This window comes from Sinocyclocheilus rhinocerous, unplaced genomic scaffold (genome assembly GCF_001515625.1).
Source record: "Sinocyclocheilus rhinocerous isolate Xijiao unplaced genomic scaffold, SAMN03320098_v1.1 scaffold1314, whole genome shotgun sequence".
In the NCBI taxonomy this organism is placed as follows: domain Eukaryota; kingdom Metazoa; phylum Chordata; class Actinopteri; order Cypriniformes; family Cyprinidae; genus Sinocyclocheilus; species Sinocyclocheilus rhinocerous.
The window spans coordinates 1,199,267-1,221,095 of NW_015644118.1; the positions used below are offsets into that span (position 1 = coordinate 1,199,267).

At 35.0% G+C, this 21,829-nt stretch overlaps 1 protein-coding gene across 1 annotated transcript in view; it reads left to right on the top strand.

Moving 5' to 3' along the window:
- The window catches only part of kcnn1b (potassium intermediate/small conductance calcium-activated channel, subfamily N, member 1b), a 32,739-nt gene that overhangs the window by 9,560 nt on the left and 1,350 nt on the right, over positions 1-21,829 (top strand). Inside the window, exons 2-9 of the mRNA XM_016575663.1 lie at positions 7,187-7,639; positions 9,579-9,674; positions 10,458-10,876; positions 16,285-16,426; positions 16,771-16,881; positions 17,272-17,399; positions 18,487-18,495; positions 21,633-21,702. Of these exons, the coding sequence (XP_016431149.1) occupies positions 7,187-7,639; positions 9,579-9,674; positions 10,458-10,876; positions 16,285-16,426; positions 16,771-16,881; positions 17,272-17,399; positions 18,487-18,495; positions 21,633-21,702 (1,428 nt within the window). The remainder of the gene's footprint in view (positions 1-7,186; positions 7,640-9,578; positions 9,675-10,457; positions 10,877-16,284; positions 16,427-16,770; positions 16,882-17,271; positions 17,400-18,486; positions 18,496-21,632; positions 21,703-21,829) is intronic.

Below are 21,829 nucleotides of genomic sequence, written 5' to 3' on the forward strand. Positions count from 1 at the left end.
CAACAATCTTGTTCTGCACATCAGAACTATATTCTTTGGTTTTACTCTTTGTGATGGATGATTAAGGGAATTTGGCCTTTGTGTTCCTCATATTTATAATCCTGTGGAACAGGAAGTCATGGCTGGACAATTTCATGCTCTTAGTCACCCTGGCATGCTAAAAAAATTGTAAATATGAATGGGAATATACTTCAGAGATATTTTACTCATAAGAATTTTTAGGGGTGCCAATAATTGTGGCCAACATGCATTGGAGAAAAACATTTATTTCATAATGTGAATTTGAATTTTGTGAATTTTTTGAATGAAAGATCTAAAAGATAAACAATGCAGATTTATTTTCATAGCCACCTTTGCTCATATTTACCAAGGGTGCCAATATTAGTGGTTGGGACTGTATATCTGAAATTTATGCCTAAATATTTTTTTGAGTTCAGAATGATTAATCACATGGCATTTCTAGCTCCTTTGATTGGCTCGAAAAGTCCTGTGGTTGAGCAAAGAGTGTAGATTTCTAATTGCAAACCCCTGATGGTCCTGCGTCAGCCAGGCAACTGGCATTGAAATGCTAACTAATAGCCTGCTCCAGTTATCATGGCTCAATCTACATAAAAATCATAACGGCTGAAACAAATCACATACGAATGTTTTTCTTATTTTGTCTCTTACATCAAACAGGCCCTGAGACGAGGGAAGATGTCTGGTTGTAAAGATCATATTTTAATAGTGGAGAGCAGTTAGAAAAGATATTCTCGAATAGCGGGATCTGTAATCAGGTCTCATGTCTGCTGCAGACATTTCATTACAGAAAGAGACCTGAGGAACAGAGAGTCCGATGCCACATCTGAATTAGTTAAAATTCAATGTCAAAATAGATTTGCTAAATTGAATTTGTACAGATCAAAGCTTGCTGAGAGAGGAATGAAGGAGCAGGGGAGGGTGAAGTCTAAGGGCCCTTCAGCTTTGACACACGCACAGAAGAGAATATTGGTTAATACGGAAAATTAGCGAAATGTGCAATTGTAAGGCTTCGACAATGAAAACGCCATTGCAACTTGGTACATTCTTAGCCTGTTGCATCAAAATGGAGATGAGCAGATGTTGTTTTTGTGAGTGATATATGATCAATTTTGTAGATGTATCCCAAATCAGCATAAAAATGTTCTCCGACCGTGCAGCTGTGTATTTTAACTGACTCTTCATGGTCATGCAAAGAATTTCTAGCTTTGTGCGTCTTTGTTGTTACAGCAGCTGTGCTGTTATTTATGTTGGAAGTTACATTGTGGTGCATCCCATTGGAAATAAAAATCACAAATGAGATCTCTGTAATATCCCAATTGTTTCTCTTGACAGCAATGTGATTAAATAGAGAGCAAATGGAGACTTTTGCTTAAAAAATGCCTCCTCTAGAGTTTCAGAATAGATCAATGTCACTAACTGTGTGGGGATTTGCCAAGATACTGAAGGTCAGCAATCAAAAGTAAGGGATTTCTCCATGTACAGTATTTATATATTTTTTTAAATGTGACTAGAACAGCTTTGATCATTTGGAATATATTGGACTATACTGTTTATCTAGTCCTTGGCAGGTCTTAAAATTGGAAAATAAAACCACAGATGAACAACATCACATTACATATCACACCGTGTCATTATTTATTTAACAAAAATAAAGCCAAAATGGAAAAGCCATGTGTGACAAAGTTAGGACACCCTATGATTCACTTGACTGTACATCCACTTTTAGCAGCAATAGCGTGAAGTAATCATTTTCTGTATGACTTCATCAGTCACTCTTCTTTACAACGTCTCTCGCCACAGCATTTCAGTCAGGATGAGGTCTGGACTTTGATTGGACTGCTGCAACACCTTGATTCTTTTCTTTTCAGCTGTTCTGTTGTAGAATTGCTGGTGTGCTTGGGATCATTGTCCTGTTGCATGACCCAATTTTGGCCCAACTTTAGCTGTCGGACGGATGGCCTCACATTTGACTCTAGAATACTTTGGTATACAGAGGAGTTCATGGTCGACTCAGTGACTGTGAGGTGCACAGGTCCTGTGGCTACAAAACAAGCCCAAAATCATCAGCCCTCCACCAGCATGCGTGACTTTTTGGTTTGAGGTGTTTGTGCTGATATGCTCTTTAGGCTTTCACCAAACATGGCGCTGTGCATTATGACCAAACATCTCCACTTTGGTCTCGTCTGTTCAAAGGACTTTGTTCTAGAAGTCTTATGGTTTGTTCAGATGCTACTTTGCAAACCTAAACCATGCTGCCATGTTTTTTTTATAGAGAAGAGGCTTTCTTCTGGCAAGCCTGCCAAACATGCCATACTTGTCCCATATTTGTCTAATTGTACTGTCATGAACTTTATCATTTAACATGTTAACTGAGGCCTGTATAGTCTGCGGTGAAGTTCTTGGGTTGTCTGCCATTTCTATGAGCGTTACACGGTCTGATCTTGGGGTGAATTTGCTGGGACTTTCACTCCTGGGAGGATTGGTGTCTGTTTTGAATGTCTTCCACTTTTGAATAATCTTCCTCACTGTAGAATGATGGACTTCAAATTGTTTGGAAACGGCCGTATTACTCTTCCCAGGTTGATAGCAGCAACAATTGCTTCTCTAAGATTATTGCTGATGTCTTTTCTCCTTGGCATTGTGTTAACACACCTGAAGGCTCCAGACCAGCAAACTGCCAAAACTTCTGCTTTTATGGAGGTGCTCACACTTGCTGATGATCAGTTAATCAAAGGTATTTGATTAGCAGTGCCTGACTGTTACTTACCCTCTTAATTCCTATGTTAACAGTAAGGGTGTCCTAACTTTGTCACGCATGGCGTTTCCATTTTGGCTTTATTTTTGTTAAATAAATAGACACGGTGCAATATGTCATGTGTTGCTGTTAATCTGAGGTTTTATTTTCCAAAATTTAAGACCTGCCAAGGACCAGATATTTTTTTATTATGCCCTGATACAGAAAACCATGGAATTCAATAGGGTATCCTAACTTTTTCACATGACTGTATATACTTTAGTGATGCTCCTGGACACATAATCAGTGACGTTCCCTGGGGTCATCGGGTGTTTCAGGTTTTTCAACAATCAGACACCCTCACCCAGACGACCCAGCCGGGGTTGATCAAGCCCCGACTTGTGTCCAGGTAGCACTGGACACCAGACTGCAAACCCTCTACATCCCACCTCTATAGGCTCGCACCTTGCTCGCCAGCTGTTCCTTCGGCACTCTTCTACCAGCTCTGTGTACTTGGTTCTCTTCCTCTCGTTGGCCTCCTCGATACGGTCCTCCCAGGGGACTGTAAGTTCTAAGAGGATGATCTGCTTGGAGGCTTCTGAGCTCAGCACCATATTTGGCCCTAGCGATGTTATGGCAACCGTTATACATACATACATATATATTATCTATATATACATACAGTCCCAACCACTAATATTGACCACTAATATTTAAAGTGACAGTAAAGACTTTTACATTGTTCCAAATAAATCCTATTTCAAATAAATTTTAAACTTTCTATTCATCAAAGAATCCTGAAAGAAATATATCATATTTCTGTATATTATTAAGCAGCAACTTAGTCAGCATATTAGAATCATTTCTGAAGGATCATGTGACACTGAAGACTGGAATAATGCATGCTGAAAATTTAGCTTTACTGTCACAGGAAAAAAAATACATGTTAAAATAGATTAAACTTCAGGATAATGTCAATATTCACATTATTTTCTTGGGAGCAGATTTTAGTATATTGTACCTTTTAACATTTCCAGGAAGAAAGACTAATAACACAATTGACTTCTGGCTGTCTCTGGACATTGATAGAAAAAAGAGCTCATTTGGCAACTGGCAGACCATGTTGGCCTTGGAAAGAGTGAAAGTTTTGACAGGAGCTTTGCTATGTATTGCAATTGATCCCTGGAGCTCTTTCAACATAGAGACAGTCGCTGCTTGTAGGAAATCAGTTCTGAACCTTTGGGTCTGTTTTATGATGTCTATTACTCCATTGTATTTTAAAGCACAATATACACATAAGTGGTACAAGGACAATTTATATATTTCTCTCCAGCTGAAATAGCCTGCAGTATTTCAGAGAAATGTGTTGAAGTAGAAGTTCTCCAAATATACTCCAAAGTATGTATGTTTTCCTACAGTAAAGGCCTGAGAGTCCACACCACAACTATAATATAACAATGACGGCACAGAGGAACAATATCATTGGAATCAATTTCAGAACGATTTTTATTTTTCCAGCTGATGAACGATCAAAATATTGACAGCTAATCCATCCTGCTTTTAAAGAGCTTGAGCATTTAAAGTGGCAGATGACATAACTGCAGCGTGTGCTTATTATAAACAGAATGTTATTGTGCATTGGTGTGGAATGCTAGTTATTGTTATCGTGATCATGATTGTTTTTGGTGTGAATGGGCATTAAGTGGCTTTCTGTCCTTAATGTTTAAAGGGGTCCTATTATGCTCTTTTACAAAGACTTGATTTTGTTTTGGGGGTGTACTAGAACAGGCTCTCATACTAGTTTGTTCTTCTCCATGTTTGCTTTTCCAACACACTCTCATTACAAATCCAAATAATTTGTACAACATGATGGTATTGTGTAATGAAGTTATGATTTTGATCGTATGAAAATGTTACAGTTAGGTTTAGGTGTTGGGTTTTGTTACATTTCAGTTTGGGTTGTATTTAATTGGTGCAGTTTTTATGTTGTACTTAATTTTTTGCCATCATTTATGAATTATTTAAACTTTTTATCAAACCATGTTGACTTTTAAGAAACAAAATGCATGCAATTGTAAAAAAATATATAGATTATATAAAATATTATTTTTTATAGATTAGATTAGAGATTATCTTAAAATTCTTAGGCCTTCTAGAAATATGTAGTATTGTAGTGTGCATTATAGTATATTAAATTAAAACGCAATCAGAGTGTTCCTAAAAGGGTACAGATAGCACAAGACTGTACTTTTGGTTCCCACAGTCTGTTTTGAGGAAAACAAACACAAAAAGTGAGACAGACAAAAAGCTGTACAGAATATATATTCTTTGTTGCCACGTCAGCAGAAAGCCATGTGAAAGACTCCATGAGAACTGTCGCACACAAGGGGCCTTGATAGAAATTTACTCTTGGGGGTCTTAAATACTTTTTTTCTAGTCCTGAATGGTATTATTTGTAACCTAAGTTTAAGCGTCAGTATCTAGTAGCAGTATCTGCATAGATGTAGTCAGTACAGCTCAGTGCAGTAACATGGATAAACAGAATTTTTCAAGTAAATACAGTGAAACTGTAAGTTATGGTGAGGAGGATAGAGGTTCAAGCAGTGATTTTGGACTTAACGTGGTCTTTACAAAGGTTCGGGTAAACCAGCAAAACCAGGTTTGTGACAGGAACAGTTTTCAGGTGGTGCCACAACTAGTTTTGGCTAACTATGCCTAATCAGCAGTGTATGTTGGGTATGTTTGTATATGTATTCACAGGACTGTTTTCAAAGCAGCTGTCATTTCTAATCCATTGGTGTCTCTCTAGTGGGTTAGAATGTGGGTCTACGTTGTGCGCTGCCTATCAGAAAATGACATTACAGAAGTAGGTCTCTGCAAATGAGTTGGCATTGTGTCAGCCCAGCAGCAGTAGCTAGATAACAGAAACGGATCCTTATTGCCATGGAAATTAGAACAGTATAAATTCAGAATAAAAATTCAATTCAGAAATAATTTAATAATGTAAGATTATTGTGAGCAAGTTTTTTTGTATCATCTTCTTAATAATTATTGCAAGTATTTTGCTGTATTTACTGGTCTGTAATATAATTAGGTGAAATATTCACTAAATTCCAAACACTGAAAAATGTTGCATGATCTCATGCGTTCAATGTTACAGCTTTTTTATTTTTACAGATTAAAAAAATATATTTTTTCATCATTTTCCCTGAGGTGCACTGATAATGTTAATGTTTTTAAAAAGTTGAACCAAAACACCAAACAATTTTTATGGCAAATTTCAACCCTTAGAATTTAGGATCTATTTTTTCCTACTTTGCATGTGAGACTTATGTTACCTTCTCTTTGCCTATTGGTTTAAGAATAATATTACCTGTCCTACTTCCTCCGTAGTATTTTACTGGGACTGGGAAAACCAAATTACTGAATACTAGTGATAAACTGGTATATAAGATTATATTTGGCCACTTGGCCAGTTAAAAAAAAAATGTTTGTCTCCTCACTTTTAGTGTTCCTCTATACAAAGTAAACAATTTCTGTTGTCTGATTTGTTTTCATTTTGAGTAAATATTATGTGAAATAAGTTTTAATTTTACAGTATAATTTACTGTAAACATACAGTAAAAACTGTAATATTGTGAAATATTATTACAATTTAAAATAGCTGATTTCTATACTAATATATTTTAAAATATAATTTATTCCTGTGATGTTAAAGCTGAATTTTCAGTAGCCATTACTCCAGTCATCAGTATCACATGACATGATTCTTCAGAAATCATTCTACTATGTTGATTTGGTGATTATGAACCATTTCTTATTATTATCAATGTTAAATACAGTTGTGCTGCTCAATAATTTTGTAGAAACTGTAATATATATTTTTTTCAGGGTTATATGATATATACAAAGTTCAAAAGAACAGCATTTATTTGAAATTGAAATCTTTTGTATCATTGTGTCTTTTTATTAATTTAGCATCCTTGCTGAATAACAGTATAAATTTCTTTCAAAAGAAATCTTACTGACCCCAAATCTTACTGATGATAGAATAGATTGGCCATTAGCTGTTGACATTTTTAGAGTGTTGTTTTTACTTTAAAGTTTTATTATTTTATGCATTTTTCAATTTCAAGTTTTTGTTTATTATAGTCCTGTGATGTTTATCATATAAATGAGCCTGTTCTTAAAGTAAATAGTTGATTTCACATGACCAAAAGATTTCTCAGTAGTCACGGTCCGTAGACGATTCTCCTTCCACATGCATTATGAACCCTGTGGATGCTGGCATATAATGTAATTTTCTAAAGAAATGTCCATTAAATCAGCATTGTTGCGAATTGGTAGTGCTCTCCCCCTCAGCCATCACACAAGCTCCTGGACACAAAAGACAATGATAAAATCTTTAAAATATCTTATCATTTTTGGCAGGTGAATGCGGATGCCAACAGGCTGAGCCATGCTGGATCGCGGCCTTCCCTGTCCCACGGCGGCCCACAGTATCCTCAGATAGCCATGAACAGCTGCAAGTACAATGGGGGCATAGTCAGACCACTCGGCAGTCTGGGGGCGTCCCGGAGGAACCTAGCAGAGCTGGACTCTGAGACACAGCCTTTGCAGACCCTGCACACTTCCGGCCTGGAGGTGGTGGTCTCCAAAGGGAACGGGGAAGACCCTAGTAAGCAGTCCAGCGAGAACCTTGTGAGGCAAAGACCATGCAGCGCTCCGCATAAGAAGAACAAGGACATTGGCTATAAGCTCGGGCACCGGAGGGTGCTGTTCGAAAAACGCAAGCGCCTTAGCGACTACGCCCTGATTTTTGGAATGTTTGGGATTGTTGTCATGGTGACGGAAACCGAACTCTCCTGGGGAGTTTATACAAAGGTAAAAGTGCACATGTAACCTCAGACACTAATATTTTGAAGTTTTGAATGGCCTCAAAGAGTTTTCTGGACACTTAAATCCCAGTCTACCCAAAAATTAACATTGTGTCATCATTTACTCACCCTCATGTTTTGTCTATACAATGGAAATCAGTGGGAAGCTATGAACGAAACTATTTAGTTACCAAAATTTTTCAAAATGTTTATTTTGTGTTCCATAGTCATACAGGTTTGGAACGACATGTGGGTGAGTAAGTGATGACAGAATTTCCATTTTTGGTGGACTTTCACAATTAAAAATGTCTGAATTTCATTGCAGTAGATGAAAAATATCTAACCAAGTGGCAAGTAACCATTTCCTAACAAATGATGCTAAAGCTTTTTTTCAGTGGCCTTTAACCAGTTGATTCCTAAGCTGGTTTTTGCCAGTCTAAACTGGTTTAAGATGGTCTTCCAGCACAGCCAGCAGAAAATATAAAAATAAAAGCTAACTCAAAGTAGCAATACTATAATCGTATATAAATAATGCTAAAACGACACTCTTTGAAGGTTAATAGGATTAGGATAGGAATAAGACATTCCTAGATTTTTGTTTTAAGTGTCCAGTACTTTTTGAGGCCGCTGTATGTGTACTAGCACGCTTTTGTTTTGGATGTTGGTTGAAAACACATACTTGTAGTTAAGTTCAACCTGCTTCACCAAGAAAACCCACTATCTTGTAAAAAGAGGATGCTTATGCTATCCACAGGCTAGACCAGCACTCAACAACATAAACCAGCCTGAACCACCATTACAATTCATGCTTGTGTAAGATGGTCTTTTTCAACAGGGCAGTGATGCATCACACGATTTCACATATTAAGCTGTGCTAGATTTATACATCTTCATGCTTAGTACTTTGATTTATACCATGTAATTAAATGCTGCAGCATATTGAAGTCCAGGAGTGATCTATTTATGACCGTTTAAAGACACTAAAAGATAAATTCATCATTGACATCAGCTACTTTGTGCATACTTCCTTAATGGATAGAGGCATCAGAAAGCATCAATCAATGAAATCGTCATAGCATGCTCTTGACAATTACATTGTGTATTACAATTACAAGTGTTTGCATTCTTTTATCCCAAGGTACGATGGAATATCTTGAATAGTGAAATAAAATTCCTTCCTTGATTCGCATTGTTCACTAGCTTGTAGGGGTGAAACGGATCGTAGTTGATCATTTGCACGTGTTGCCAATTTAAACATTCAAGCATTTTAAACCATTCAATCGCATGAATAGGCGAAAGAACACAAGCTATTTTTCCCTTCTGAAAAAAATCATAGCCTCAACTAGCTGGTTTAAGTCTAACTCAGGGGTGTTGTAGTCTTGTGGCAACTTCTTAGCAGCAACTTGGCAACATTTTAAAAAATGCTTAAAATTCAGTTTGAAAGTGGGACTGTGTGTGGTTATGATTATAGAACAAGTAATATTAACCACAGACCTTATTTTACTCTTAAATCAAGTACTTGTATTCCAAAAATATTCAAATCCGTAACTTGAAAATGCTAATGCTAATTGCTAAAAACTGAAATTCTCTATATAGGTAGCTTTCATGCATCACAAAAAATTAATCCTACAAAGTTCAAACTCCACAAACTGCTGTATGCTTCATCTAGCACATGTGAGAGACTCAGTACAGTACACTCACACAGCAGCCGTCAAGAAATGGTGTTTGTCTATCTCTTTTAAATATATTTACTCTTGTGGATGACACTTTTATCCAAAGCAACATACAGTGCAGTAAAGGCATATTTTTTTATATGTTTTCTTAGTATGCATGTTCTCTGGGATTCTCATGAGAAAGATTGAGCTGCAAACAGTTAAGCTGCAAGAACATAAAAATGTAAACTAATGTAGTTGTTTTTTTGTTTTGTTTTTTCAATGTCTCTGCAGGAATCCTCATATTCATTTGCACTGAAATGCCTTATTAGCCTCTCTACTGTAATTCTGCTCTGTCTGATCATTATGTACCACGCACGAGAGATTCAGGTAAGTAGCCGAGTTAGCCTTGGAAGCTATAAACATGAGCAGAGATTGAGACGGGAGCCTAAAAGATTACAGAGGAAGCACTTATGCCAATTTCTAATGACTTATAGTAGCAGCAGAATGAAAAGTCACCCTGGCTTTTGTAATTCCTGATATCTGCCTTCAGTGTCTGTGCTTTTTTACCTATCCATTAAGAGGTCTTTATAAAGAAGACACTGATTTTGATTAATGATGGTATTACAAGTGGGGCTTATAGCAAATAGGAGATGTAATTTAATACAGGCCTGTCAGTTGCTTTGTGAGCATTATTTAATGACTTGGAACATCAGATGATGGTCAAATTACTGAATGGATGAACAATTAAGAAACCTTTATTCCTGATTGCAGGTTGTGTACAACACAATCATTGAAATAAAAGAGAAGAAATCCATATTATAGTCATAATACTAAAACCACAGAGAATGCTTTCATATTGTTTATATTGTATATAAGTTTATATTAGACCGTTTATATATATATATATATATATATATATATATACCCATGCAGATGTACTTCAAGCAGGTAAATTTATCTTGTTTTTAAAATGTTTAGAAATTAATTTGATGTAATATGTGTATATTATAGTTATTTAATTTTATATATATTGTATGTAACATCTAATATCAATTCTCATCCAGTTCTTTAAGGTTAATTAAAGATGTTTACATTTTTTAATGAAAAAGATCACAATTCTGCTGCAGCACCCATTAATGCCTTCAAATTTGTTGTCTGTCTAAATTTTAGCTCTTCATGGTTGACAATGGAGCAGATGACTGGCGGATAGCCATGACGTACGAGCGTATCTTCTTCATCGTTTTGGAGCTGCTGGTGTGTGCCATCCACCCCATTCCAGGTCAGTACGTCTTCACCTGGACCGCCCGCCTGGCCTTCACCTACACCCCGTCTGTGGCGGATGCAGACGTGGACATCATCCTCTCCATTCCCATGTTCCTGCGGCTGTATCTGATTGGCCGGGTCATGCTCCTGCACAGTAAGCTCTTTACGGACGCCTCATCACGCAGTATCGGAGCCCTCAATAAGATCAACTTTAACACACGCTTTGTCATGAAGACTTTGATGACTATCTGCCCAGGCACGGTCCTGCTAGTTTTCAGCATATCATCATGGATCATTGCTGCCTGGACTGTGCATGTCTGTGAGAGGTGAGATAAACCTTTGATTTCTGAAGAAACACTGTTTGTACCTGGAGTAGTAAAGGAATATTCCACCTAAAAATGAACTCAACCCTCATGTTGATCTAACTTTCTTCCTTCTACACTGTAAAAAAGATTTTGGAAACACTTTACAGTAAGGTTCCATTTGTAAACAGTAGTTAACTACACTAGTTAACATTAACTAACAATGAAAAATACTTCTAAAGCATTTATTAATCTTAGTTAATGTTGATTCCAACATTTGCTAATACATTATTAAAATCAAAAGTTGGATCTATTAATACATCACGCAGGGAGCCCTCAATAAGATCAACTTTAACACACGCTTTGTCATGAAGACTTTGATGACTATCTGCCCAGGCACGGTCCTGCTAGTTTTCAGCATATCATCATGGATCATTGCTGCCTGGACTGTGCATGTCTGTGAGAGGTGAGATAAACCTTTGATTTCTTAAGAAACACTGTTTGTACTTGGAGTATTTAAAGAATATTCCATCCAAAAATGAACTCACCCCTCATTTTGATCCAAAACCTTCTTTAAAGATAACTTTCTATAAAAATTTAAGTTTAAAGATTATTGGAGTAGTTTTTTACAAGTAAAATACTGTATCAGTCTTTTTACTTTAAAATTTCATATTTAATTTAGTGTTACTTGCCATTTCTTTGTAAGTAATTGTGAAATTTACTAGCAATTTCTAAGTCAAAATTGTTCTAAAATGAGTAATTTTTTTCAGCGTATGGAACACAAAATGTGAACTTCTGATGACAAATCTCTGAAAATATCTCTTTTCCATATATGTAAGTGAATGAGGCTGTCAAGCTCTAAAATGACAAAACAAGCACCATAAAAGTAGTACATTTCATTCATGCAACCATGTCTTGTGAAGTCATTCAATAATTTGTGTGGTGAACCGATCAAAATTATAACCTAGAGCCATAAAGCTGACATTCTGTTTTTGTCGCCTGTACAGCTTTTATAGTCCATTTCAGAGTTTATTAGAAGTAGGGGAACAATGTCTTACATTTCAGTCTGTTCCTCACTCAAAGCTATTATATGGTTTCAGAAGTATTGGAATATTCCACATATATGGACTACTTATATCATACTTTTATGGTGCTTTCTTGTCATTTTAAAGCTTGACAGACCAAGTTCCTAAAAAAAAAAAAAAAAGAAAGATTTCTCGGTCACACTTTATTTTAAGGTCCAGTTCTCACTATTAACAAACCATTAACTCTGACTTTTGCCTCAATAATCTTCTAATTTGCTGCTTATTAATAGTTAGTAAAGTTAGTTGTTAAGTTTAGGTATTGGGTAGGATTAGGGATGTAGAATATGGTCGTGAAGAATATGTGTTTTATAAGTACTAATAAACAGCCAATATGTTAATAATAGGCATGCTAATAAGTAACTAGTTAATAGTGAGAATTGGTCCCTAAACTAAAGTGTTACATATTTTAAATTTTTGAGTGAATGATTCCTTTATTTATGTAATTCTTTCCATCCAACGAAGTTGGTCAAGACCCTATGTTGTTACCTTTAAAATGTGACATCAGTGGCATGCGGATGTGTGTGTGTTTCATTGTTTATGGTTTTGTTCTATGTTTCTCCCACATGGCTGCTGCTGGATAGGGGTCCAAAGTGAGTCTGTGATCTGCAAGGAAAAACTATCACTTGGCTCTTAGCTTCTGCTCATCTCTCTTGAGCTATACTTGCAAAAAGGCAAATTGCTGGCATCCTGGAAATCCCAAATTCTTTTTATTTTCAAATTCAGATCCATTTGTTTTCTCCAATAAATGGTCTGTCATCTTATTATAGCCTCTGATAAAGAGTGGCCTTAGTGTTGGGTAATTACATTTTTTGAGTCATTCTTTGGATTTTGGGATTTTCACGCAGCTGACACCATGTGTCAACATGGTGGTCATCATGTTCATGGCAGCCTGTTCTTTTCCTAAAGCGCTGTCAAATATTTGACCTTTTCTGGTGCTCTAAAGTGCTATTCTTACCAAGATGCCACCTTAACCTAGACCTCTGGGGAGAATAAAGATCCAGTATGTTGTCATGACCCATAAACATAGAGAGAGCAGCACAGCTATGCTAATCAGCTCATCCTGAGCCCTTTAGCCAGGTTTTGCTCCCACTTCTTACCCATTAGACTATACAGTATGTGCCACATCATCCACCTGCTTTTTCTTCAATGCACTGCACCACAACAATAGTCCATAGTGTATATATGTGTTTTCTTCAACTATGACCACTTTTGACCCGGACTTCTAGAATATAGTCAAATTTTTCACATCTCTATTAGTTTATTTAATTTGTTTACTGAGAAAGTTTACAGCTGACATAAATGAATCACATGAGAATTGCTAGCATTCTGTTCATTCCATTCTTAGCATTCTGATGTTATATTTATTGATTGATAAAGATATTTATCTGAACTTTTTCCCCACACAAAATTACAGCATTGTTGTATTGATAGTGATAGAGATTCTTTGTTTTCCATGGTAACTTAGTACACTAAGGTAAGTCTTTACAGTTGGTCATGAAGCAACTGATGCCACAACTGAGGACTGGCATATTTTTACATTAAATAAAATGATAAATACAAAAATGATAGAAACTGTTAAAAGTTATTGAAATGCAAAAACATTGTTTGATTAATATAGATTTTAAAATATAATATTTTATGATGCTTTTTCATATTTTATGACTGAAAATAATTATTTAAATGATTTAATCTAACAAAATTAATTAGTTGATTTAGTTTTTAACCTGATCTGAAGTACAAGAATCAGTCTTTTAAGTATCTTTTTCAGACTTTCATTTCTTCCACACAATATTGGTTGTGTTCTTAGTGATATTTTTCTTTGTTTTACATGGTAATAGCTTAGTACACTAAGATAATACTTCATCAGTTGGTCAAGATGCAAATAATGGCACAACTGTAGACTGGCATATTTTTACATGAATTAAATAAAAGTATAAAAATGTAAGTTAAATCTAGATCTTGAACAAGGATAAAATAAGAATAAACTTAGAATGAGAATAAACTAAATTTGGCTAGTGTAGGAGTGTGGTGTATATTTAAAACAATAAAAACTTTTGTTTTTCAGATAAATTTATCTTGTTTTAAGCATGCCTATATATTATTACTGGAAAGACATTTCGATTTAGAAAATTGATTTTTTTGCAGTGTGGTTGAGAAAAAGTGCTTAGGACACCAACTAAGCTAATGTGCTAGTCAGGTGTCACGCTAGCTTGTTATTTTTCTGTATTCTCATGTCTTGTGTAAGAGTTACAGTGGATGAATCTGTCGGAGGAACGGAGAGGTGCTTTATCAGCACCTTTGGAACCCTCCCGAGACTCTGTATTTCCATTCGCTTCACCCCTAAATGGCCACAGCTACTTCTTCACTTTAAATCATTTGTCGGCAGGCTAGTCGACAAGCCTCGTTTAATAGCACTCAAGCTAATGAGTCCTCAGTTAAATTCATGGGCATAGAAGCTGGACGCTCACTGATTGAATAATTTGAACATAAATGTAGATTTACTCCGTAGTCAGCGCATGGACATATTGTTCATGCTGACGGAACATGAATTTGAGGCCAAGAGAAGACCTTGTTCTGAAACTTGGACATCATCATCATCATTTTTTAATTGTTTTATTCTTCATATTTGGTGTTTGGGGAGAATGTTTCTGAAACTGAGTGGACTATTTTGTTATGAATGTTTTTTTTTTCCGGAAAGAATCGACATAGATGGTATGCTGTTCCCTTTACAGAAATTTGCCATGGTAACCTCCAAAAGCTTTCAGAATGTTTCTGCCATTTTATTTATATATTTTTACAATAATGCCAGCAAATACCAAGTCACCACAGATTTATTCTAGTAGCACTTACTTTTAGTAACTGGCAGTTACCGTGATAATTTTCTGTAAGGGACAAATCTATGTTTAAGATTCTGTGATATGTACAAATGAAGCTCTCAAACAAGTGTTCTCTGATTTGAGATCATGCGAAAGTGCCTTGGTTGAAATCAGTTGGTTGAATGTGTGCCCCATACTGTCAGAGCTGTGCATTATCTGAGTTCATGGCAGCTTTGGATTTGGTTACACTGCCAGCATGTTTTATGCTTGTGTAATGGACTGTGACTGTCACAATAGTTTTACACAGACGCATTCTCCACACCAGACCGAGCTAGAACACTGGGGAACAAGAGCAAGCCATCTAATGGGCCTTGGCTGCCCTCTGGTTTATACGAGCAGAATATGGACAGCACACCTTTGAAATTCTGTGCACAAAGGCAACTTGATTTATATTTGGGCTGTCCACTTTTTTATCTAGTATGGTCAGGCCTGAATATTGATATATGCTGCTGCATTCAATATTTACTGATATTGCACTTTAGGTTGCCTTTAAGATTACCCTTCAAATGTAATTTGGCTTCTCAAAGACCCCTAATGCAAAGTGTACCTGTATATTTCAGCTGTGCACCAGTGTCAATGTGCAGTGCTGCTTAAATTTCGAAGAGACTGTTTGTATATAGCTTTTGTAACTACCGGTATATAATTTACGTAGTATGGGACAAATCAATGAAAATCTATGAAAATATGGGTTGGAAAACCTGGACTCAAGTACGAGAGTAACTCTTTAAGTATTTTTTTTTCCAGGTTAATTTTGTTGTTATTCAAATGTGTTTAAATTATTAAAAGAATCTAATGAATTAATTTAGATTTTAACCTAAACTGAGATACAAGATTAACTTGTAATTTTTTCATTTCATTTTGTTTGTCATGTCAATGTAAGTTTTATTATATCTAATGTTATATTTATTAATTTATTTTAAAATTGTTGAAATGATATAAATAATCTAAATCATTAATTAATTTACATTTTAACCTGAACTGAGGTACTAGAATCACTCTTAAGTGTCTTATTCCAGTTAATTTTCATTCTTAACATAAATGTAGACAGTATTATATGTATTCATTTATTTAAATTTATTTAAATAATCAACATAATAAATACATTTAGATTTTAACCTGAACTAATGTACAAGAATCAATTCAAGTATTTTTCTTTAGTTAATTTTGTTTGTCAACATAAATATAGCTAGTATTATATTTCTTAATTTATTTAACTTATTTGAATAATCTAAATTAAATGAATTAATTTAGATTTTAACCTGAATCTAAAATAATCTCTTTTTTTCATAGTTGACATGAATTACATTTATTAAAATGTGTACTTTTTTGTTTTATTTATTTATATTTTACAAACTCGTACTGGGGTCACCTTTAAACACTTTTTCTTTTTTGAGAATGATCCTGTGAGATGTTGATTAGTCACTCTATGAAATTAATCCCAGCATGTTTTCTTGTCATTTTATCTCATCAGATATCATGATAAAGTGGAAGTCACCAGTAACTTCTTGGGAGCCATGTGGCTGATCTCCATAACCTTCCTGTCTATTGGTTATGGAGACATGGTGCCTAACACATACTGTGGGAAGGGAGTGTGTCTCCTTACTGGAATCATGGTGTGTCTCTCTTTTACCCTTCTAATTATGTACAAATGATGTACACGTCTTACATTTGAGACATTCATGTTCTTGTGAGTTTATCTGCATATATTTTACAGTTATTAGTGTCCACTCAGCCTTAACATCATCAGGCCATAAAGCCATTATGTAGAGGAACTGTGTATAAAAATTCTATTTTTGAGACATTTACACCCTTGAGTGAGTTTATCTGCATATTTTTTATAGCAATTAATACCCACTCAACGCCATCAAACTGTGAAGCCATTTTATAGGAACTGTATATAAAAAGCTTTCTTAATGATTTAGTTTGATTTGTGTTGTGTGTTTGTGTGTGTTTTCAGGGGGCCGGTTGCACTGCCCTAGTGGTGGCTGTCGTAGCCAGGAAGCTAGAGCTCACCAAGGCTGAAAAGCACGTCCATAACTTTATGATGGACACTCAACTCTGCAAAAGAGTGAGCATATTTTAATATACAGAATTGTAGCTAAGTGAAATCCAAGCAAGTATAAAATAAGTGTTAAACGGAGCATTCAAACTCACTTTGGCAAAAAAGCACTTTTTGCCAAATGTTGATGCTGCATAAGCCGTGGAAGCTAGCCAACATTCCCTTGATGAGATCATCTTCTAGACAAAATCTGGCAGGCATATCTCACCCATATTGCTAATTCACCAGAACCAGAGTCTACAACTAGTAGCATTTAATGCTGTAGTATTACTTTGAATATTTTTATGGCGTAGTAAGTTTCCAAACATACTGTATGTCATTTTGTCTACACTAGCTGTAGTGATGTTTTAAAATGAATATTTAATGTAAGTTTCTTATCTGGATTTCATTTACTCACAGGTGAAAAACACTGCTGCTAATGTACTCAGGGAAACATGGCTAATCTACAAACACACAAAACTTGTGAAAAAGATTGACCATGCCAAGGTCCGGAAACATCAGCGCAAGTTTCTGCAGGCCATTCACCAGTACGTATATTTACAACATTTGTAATCTTCCTTTTGCTATGTGTGCTGTCTGCATTTGTGTTTTATATGAGATGAGATATAAATCTAAATTTTATGGTGCTTAAAACTGGATTTAGTTCAAGTTCTCACTTTCCAATTTAGGGAATCTACTCGCATGAAGTTTTTTTTATATGGAGTTTTGGAAACGGAATTGAACCTTTTAGACTCTATCTCAACCTCATATTTCCTTCCTAATTTATTGCCACAGCATTTTAAGATCTTGGGAGTTTTACCTGTTAGATCATGGGGTGAAATCCTGATGCTGATGATGCCAAAAATAAAAGAAGTTAGGGATAGTACAGAGTTAGTATATCGGACAAGCAGCATAAATTTTGTGCATAAATGACCAAATGCACTTATTGGTTAAAAATTGCTGTCTTGGTGAGATGTTAATGTAAACTCAGTAGGATTGTCTTAAGTAAATGTAAAAAAAAAAAAAAAAAAGAAGATTTTTCTCACAATATCAGACCAGTGCATTGGAACTTAAAGTGTAAATGCATGCCACTGCCTATTATCATGTTAATATTGATCAAACAATAATATTGGCAAAAAAGAAGAGAGAACCCACTTACTGCTGTTAATTATTTATTTGTTCTTTATTGCTGACTGTCTATTTGTTTACTTAATTTTACTTAATACTTGAAGGCTACATACTGTACCATTGCTTTGATTTAATATGTTTATATTTATATTAATATTTCTCTTTTTAAATAAAAGAGTGTGTTTCATAGCATATTAGTTTTTGCTTTGAAACTTTTATGGAGCATAATAAAATATCATTGGTATTGTAACATGCTTAGTGTAGACAGTAACCTGGATACATGAGAGAGAAAATATTTTAATATATATTATTCAATATTTACGGAAATATTATGAAAAATTGAAGTGACATCAAAATGTTGCTAAATGGCCTGTTGATGCAAATCAAATGACAGATTTTTTTTCAGTCAGTCTTAAAAGTTTGAAAGTCATTTGGTGTGGTGTGCAATTTGAGGTTTTTAAAAAAATGTATTCTGTGTTCCATTTGTTTTGCCTTAAATCACTGCAGAGCTCAGAAGTAAGTCATGTCTTCTCTTTTTTTCTTTACCATTGGAACCCTTATTCATTTTTATAAGTCTTACTCAGCAATATCAACCAACATGATGAACATTGAAAACATTTGAAGCTGGGCTCCATTTTTATTTAGCATTGATATCCATTACGGTATTTAGATGAATTGCATTTACATAGTTCACCGACCTGTTAAGGTATTTGGAGGGAAAGGTTCTTCTCAGCTTCAAATTTATCAGATGCCACAATGTCCGAAATTCATTCATCTAGCCTGTACCAGATTTCCACAGAACCTCACACTGCACTTTCATCCTTTTAGTCATAAAACCTGCTAATCTGCTGGTCTGCAGTGTTTTCTCGCAAACACAAATCTGTTGCAAATCATTCTTATGGAGATGCACTTAGAGAAATATCGAATGTGAATGTTATAAGACTGCATTAGAAGTTTAGACACAAGCATTTGGTACTCGTTCCCTTTCACTTGGTTGGTCGCTTTTAAAAGGGAAGGTTCACCCAAAAATTTTGAATTCTGTCATTTCTTACCATCTTGTTGTTCCAAATACATATGACATCCTTTCTTATGTGCAACTTTTTTTTTTTTTAAACTTGAGAGTTCATGAGAAAAATACCAATGTCTGATTTGTTGAATTGAATTGAATGATCTGACTGATAATTTAAATAAATTGCAATTAATACATATCATATTAAATATAATACTAGCTACATTTATGTTGCTAAAACAAAATGAACTGGAAAAAAATACTTAAAGAATTGATTCTTGTACCTCAGTTCAGGTTAAAATCTAAATTAATGAATGATATATTATTCAAATAAATTTGAATCATTTATTATTAATGAATGAATATAATAGTAATTACACATGTAATACTAAATATCTACATTTATCTTCATAAACCAAAGAATACTTTTGTAGTGTTTATTATACCTCAGTTTAGGTTAAAATCTAAATTAATTTAATACGATTATTTAAATTATTTAAATAAATTAATAATTACAGTAGTAGCTGATGCATTATTTCTCTTTTTGTGTTCCACAGAAAAAAAGTAAGTCATGCAGGTTTGGAACGACATAAGGTTGATTAAATGATGAACAGAATTTTTTTTCATTTTTAGCTGAACTAATCCTTTAAGTGCAGTAAGATTTTCTGGCCGTGTTCTAGGTTCTCTGATGTGAATCGCCAGTCCTGCCTCTGTTTGGCACGCAATCAAAGTGAAAGCGCAACTGCTGAGCACAACAATTCATTTATAATGTATTTGGCCTTCACTTTTACGAGACCACATAAACATTCCCTTGCCTAATGCGTACAATCATACAATTCTATAAATATCTGCACATGAAATGCTTCATAAACTCAGCAAATCGGCCTGTGTTGTGGAGAAGGTAGCAGTTGCATCTGGAGTGCAGGGAACTATGGAGGTCTGGGTACAGAAACAAACAGACCAATTTTGGCCGTCCCAAAATTGAGAGTTCATCTTTACAACAGTGCAAGCACATGTGAAAAAGTGCAAAGTGTCCACTTTTTATTTTCCATAATGCTTGCACACTTGAGTTTTTCCACACTTGTTTTTCGTTTTTTGATGGGAGGGGGAGAGTTTGAAGCAAATAGATGGTTGGGGTTGGTTTAGGTTGCTTGGTTAACTCTGGAGAAGGCATTTATAATATTTTTTAATAAGACACGAAAAGCCATCATGTTATGTTTATATTCTGCATGTGAGTATCATTGACAAGCATTTTTCTCAAGAAATTGTTCTAAGTTTCGATAAAAAACGTTCTTGTTCTACACTTACGAAAATCTCCCCTTTCCTTTCTGGGTTTTGTTCGTGCTTTCCTAGAGGAAAGCCCAGTTATGTGTATCTAGAGAGTTTCTGGTGTTAGCTTTCTGAATTCAATAGGCACTGAAATTAGGTTAATGCTAATGCATCATTGTTAGCATATCTGTCATTACCATGGAGCACAAACCGTGTGTCCACATTCTGTGTCTTTATCAGTTCATCTGTTTCCATATTACACCGGCTCCAGTCTGACACAATATAATGAATGTTTTCTACTACATCCTATTGAGTTTGAATGTCTGCCGTCACACTGCTGACAAAGGTGGTGTTTGGGTTGTATTTTCGCACATTTTGCACCATTCATGTTGCAACAGAGCTGCTTAGTCATGACGTCAATTTGTAGGCCTGTCAGTCAGCCGAAAAACTAGAATAGGATTTTAACATTTTTAGTTTATGGTCTATGATTTACATTTAAATTGAAGTCTGTGATTAACATAAGCTTACTTGACTTTCAGGTTTTGTTTGAAAATATAAATTCAAACATGAATTCTGACCACAAGTATGTGAGTTTATTTAAATATTATTACTATTATTATTGAAAATATTATATATAGTACATATACTGAATCAAGATTTTAACCTAATAAATTATACTATATGTGTGTGTGTAGTGTATAGAAATATGTTAAAACAAATTTATGTATATTAAAAATGTATAAAGTAACATTTTTCTACAAAATCTCAATAGAACAAAATTAAAATTCAACAAAAGTTTCAATCTCTAACTAAAACCTTTTGACTTTATAGCAACTTTTTAAAAATCATTTTTAACAGCTTTTATTACTTCATAATGTCTTACTGCATTTCATTACTGTCCATTACATTTTGTTGAGAGTTTCTATATGCATCAGATCACCATCTAAAAAAATCTGCAGCACATTTTCTTGACTTTGAGGTAGTATTATAAAATCCATATCCATATGCTTATGGAGTTTTGGGACAATGGCTCAACTGTTTTTCGATCCCTTCTTTTTTTTATTTGACTTCCTGTGGCTGAATAAGTTTGCATGTCTGACTGGACCGAACTGGAATGTAAATGTTTGCATGTGGGCGCATCATTTAATGGAAGAACATTCATTATGTGACACTTTATACCTTCTAGATTTCAGCCTAATTATCAAACTCTGTTTCTTCCTCTTTTCCCTGCCCATCACAACCTCCTGCACTTGCTTTTGCACTCCTTCCTCTATAAACTCCTGTCTCCCTTGTATATCTGTGTGTCTTCTTTCCTTGTGGCCCATCTTTTTCTCTTTGTCTGTCCACCTGCTCCCTGGCTTCATTTTTTTCCCAGACTGCGAAGTGTGAAGATGGAGCAAAGGAAGCTGAATGATCAAGCAAACACACTGGTGGACTTAGCAAAGGTGTGTACAGTCTTTAGTAGTAGATCTGTAGTGACATGTTGGTAGTTTTGTAGTATGGTCATGTACTGTATGTTTATTCTATGGAATGGATAGATTTATTAAGCAGCACAACTGTTTTCAACAATGA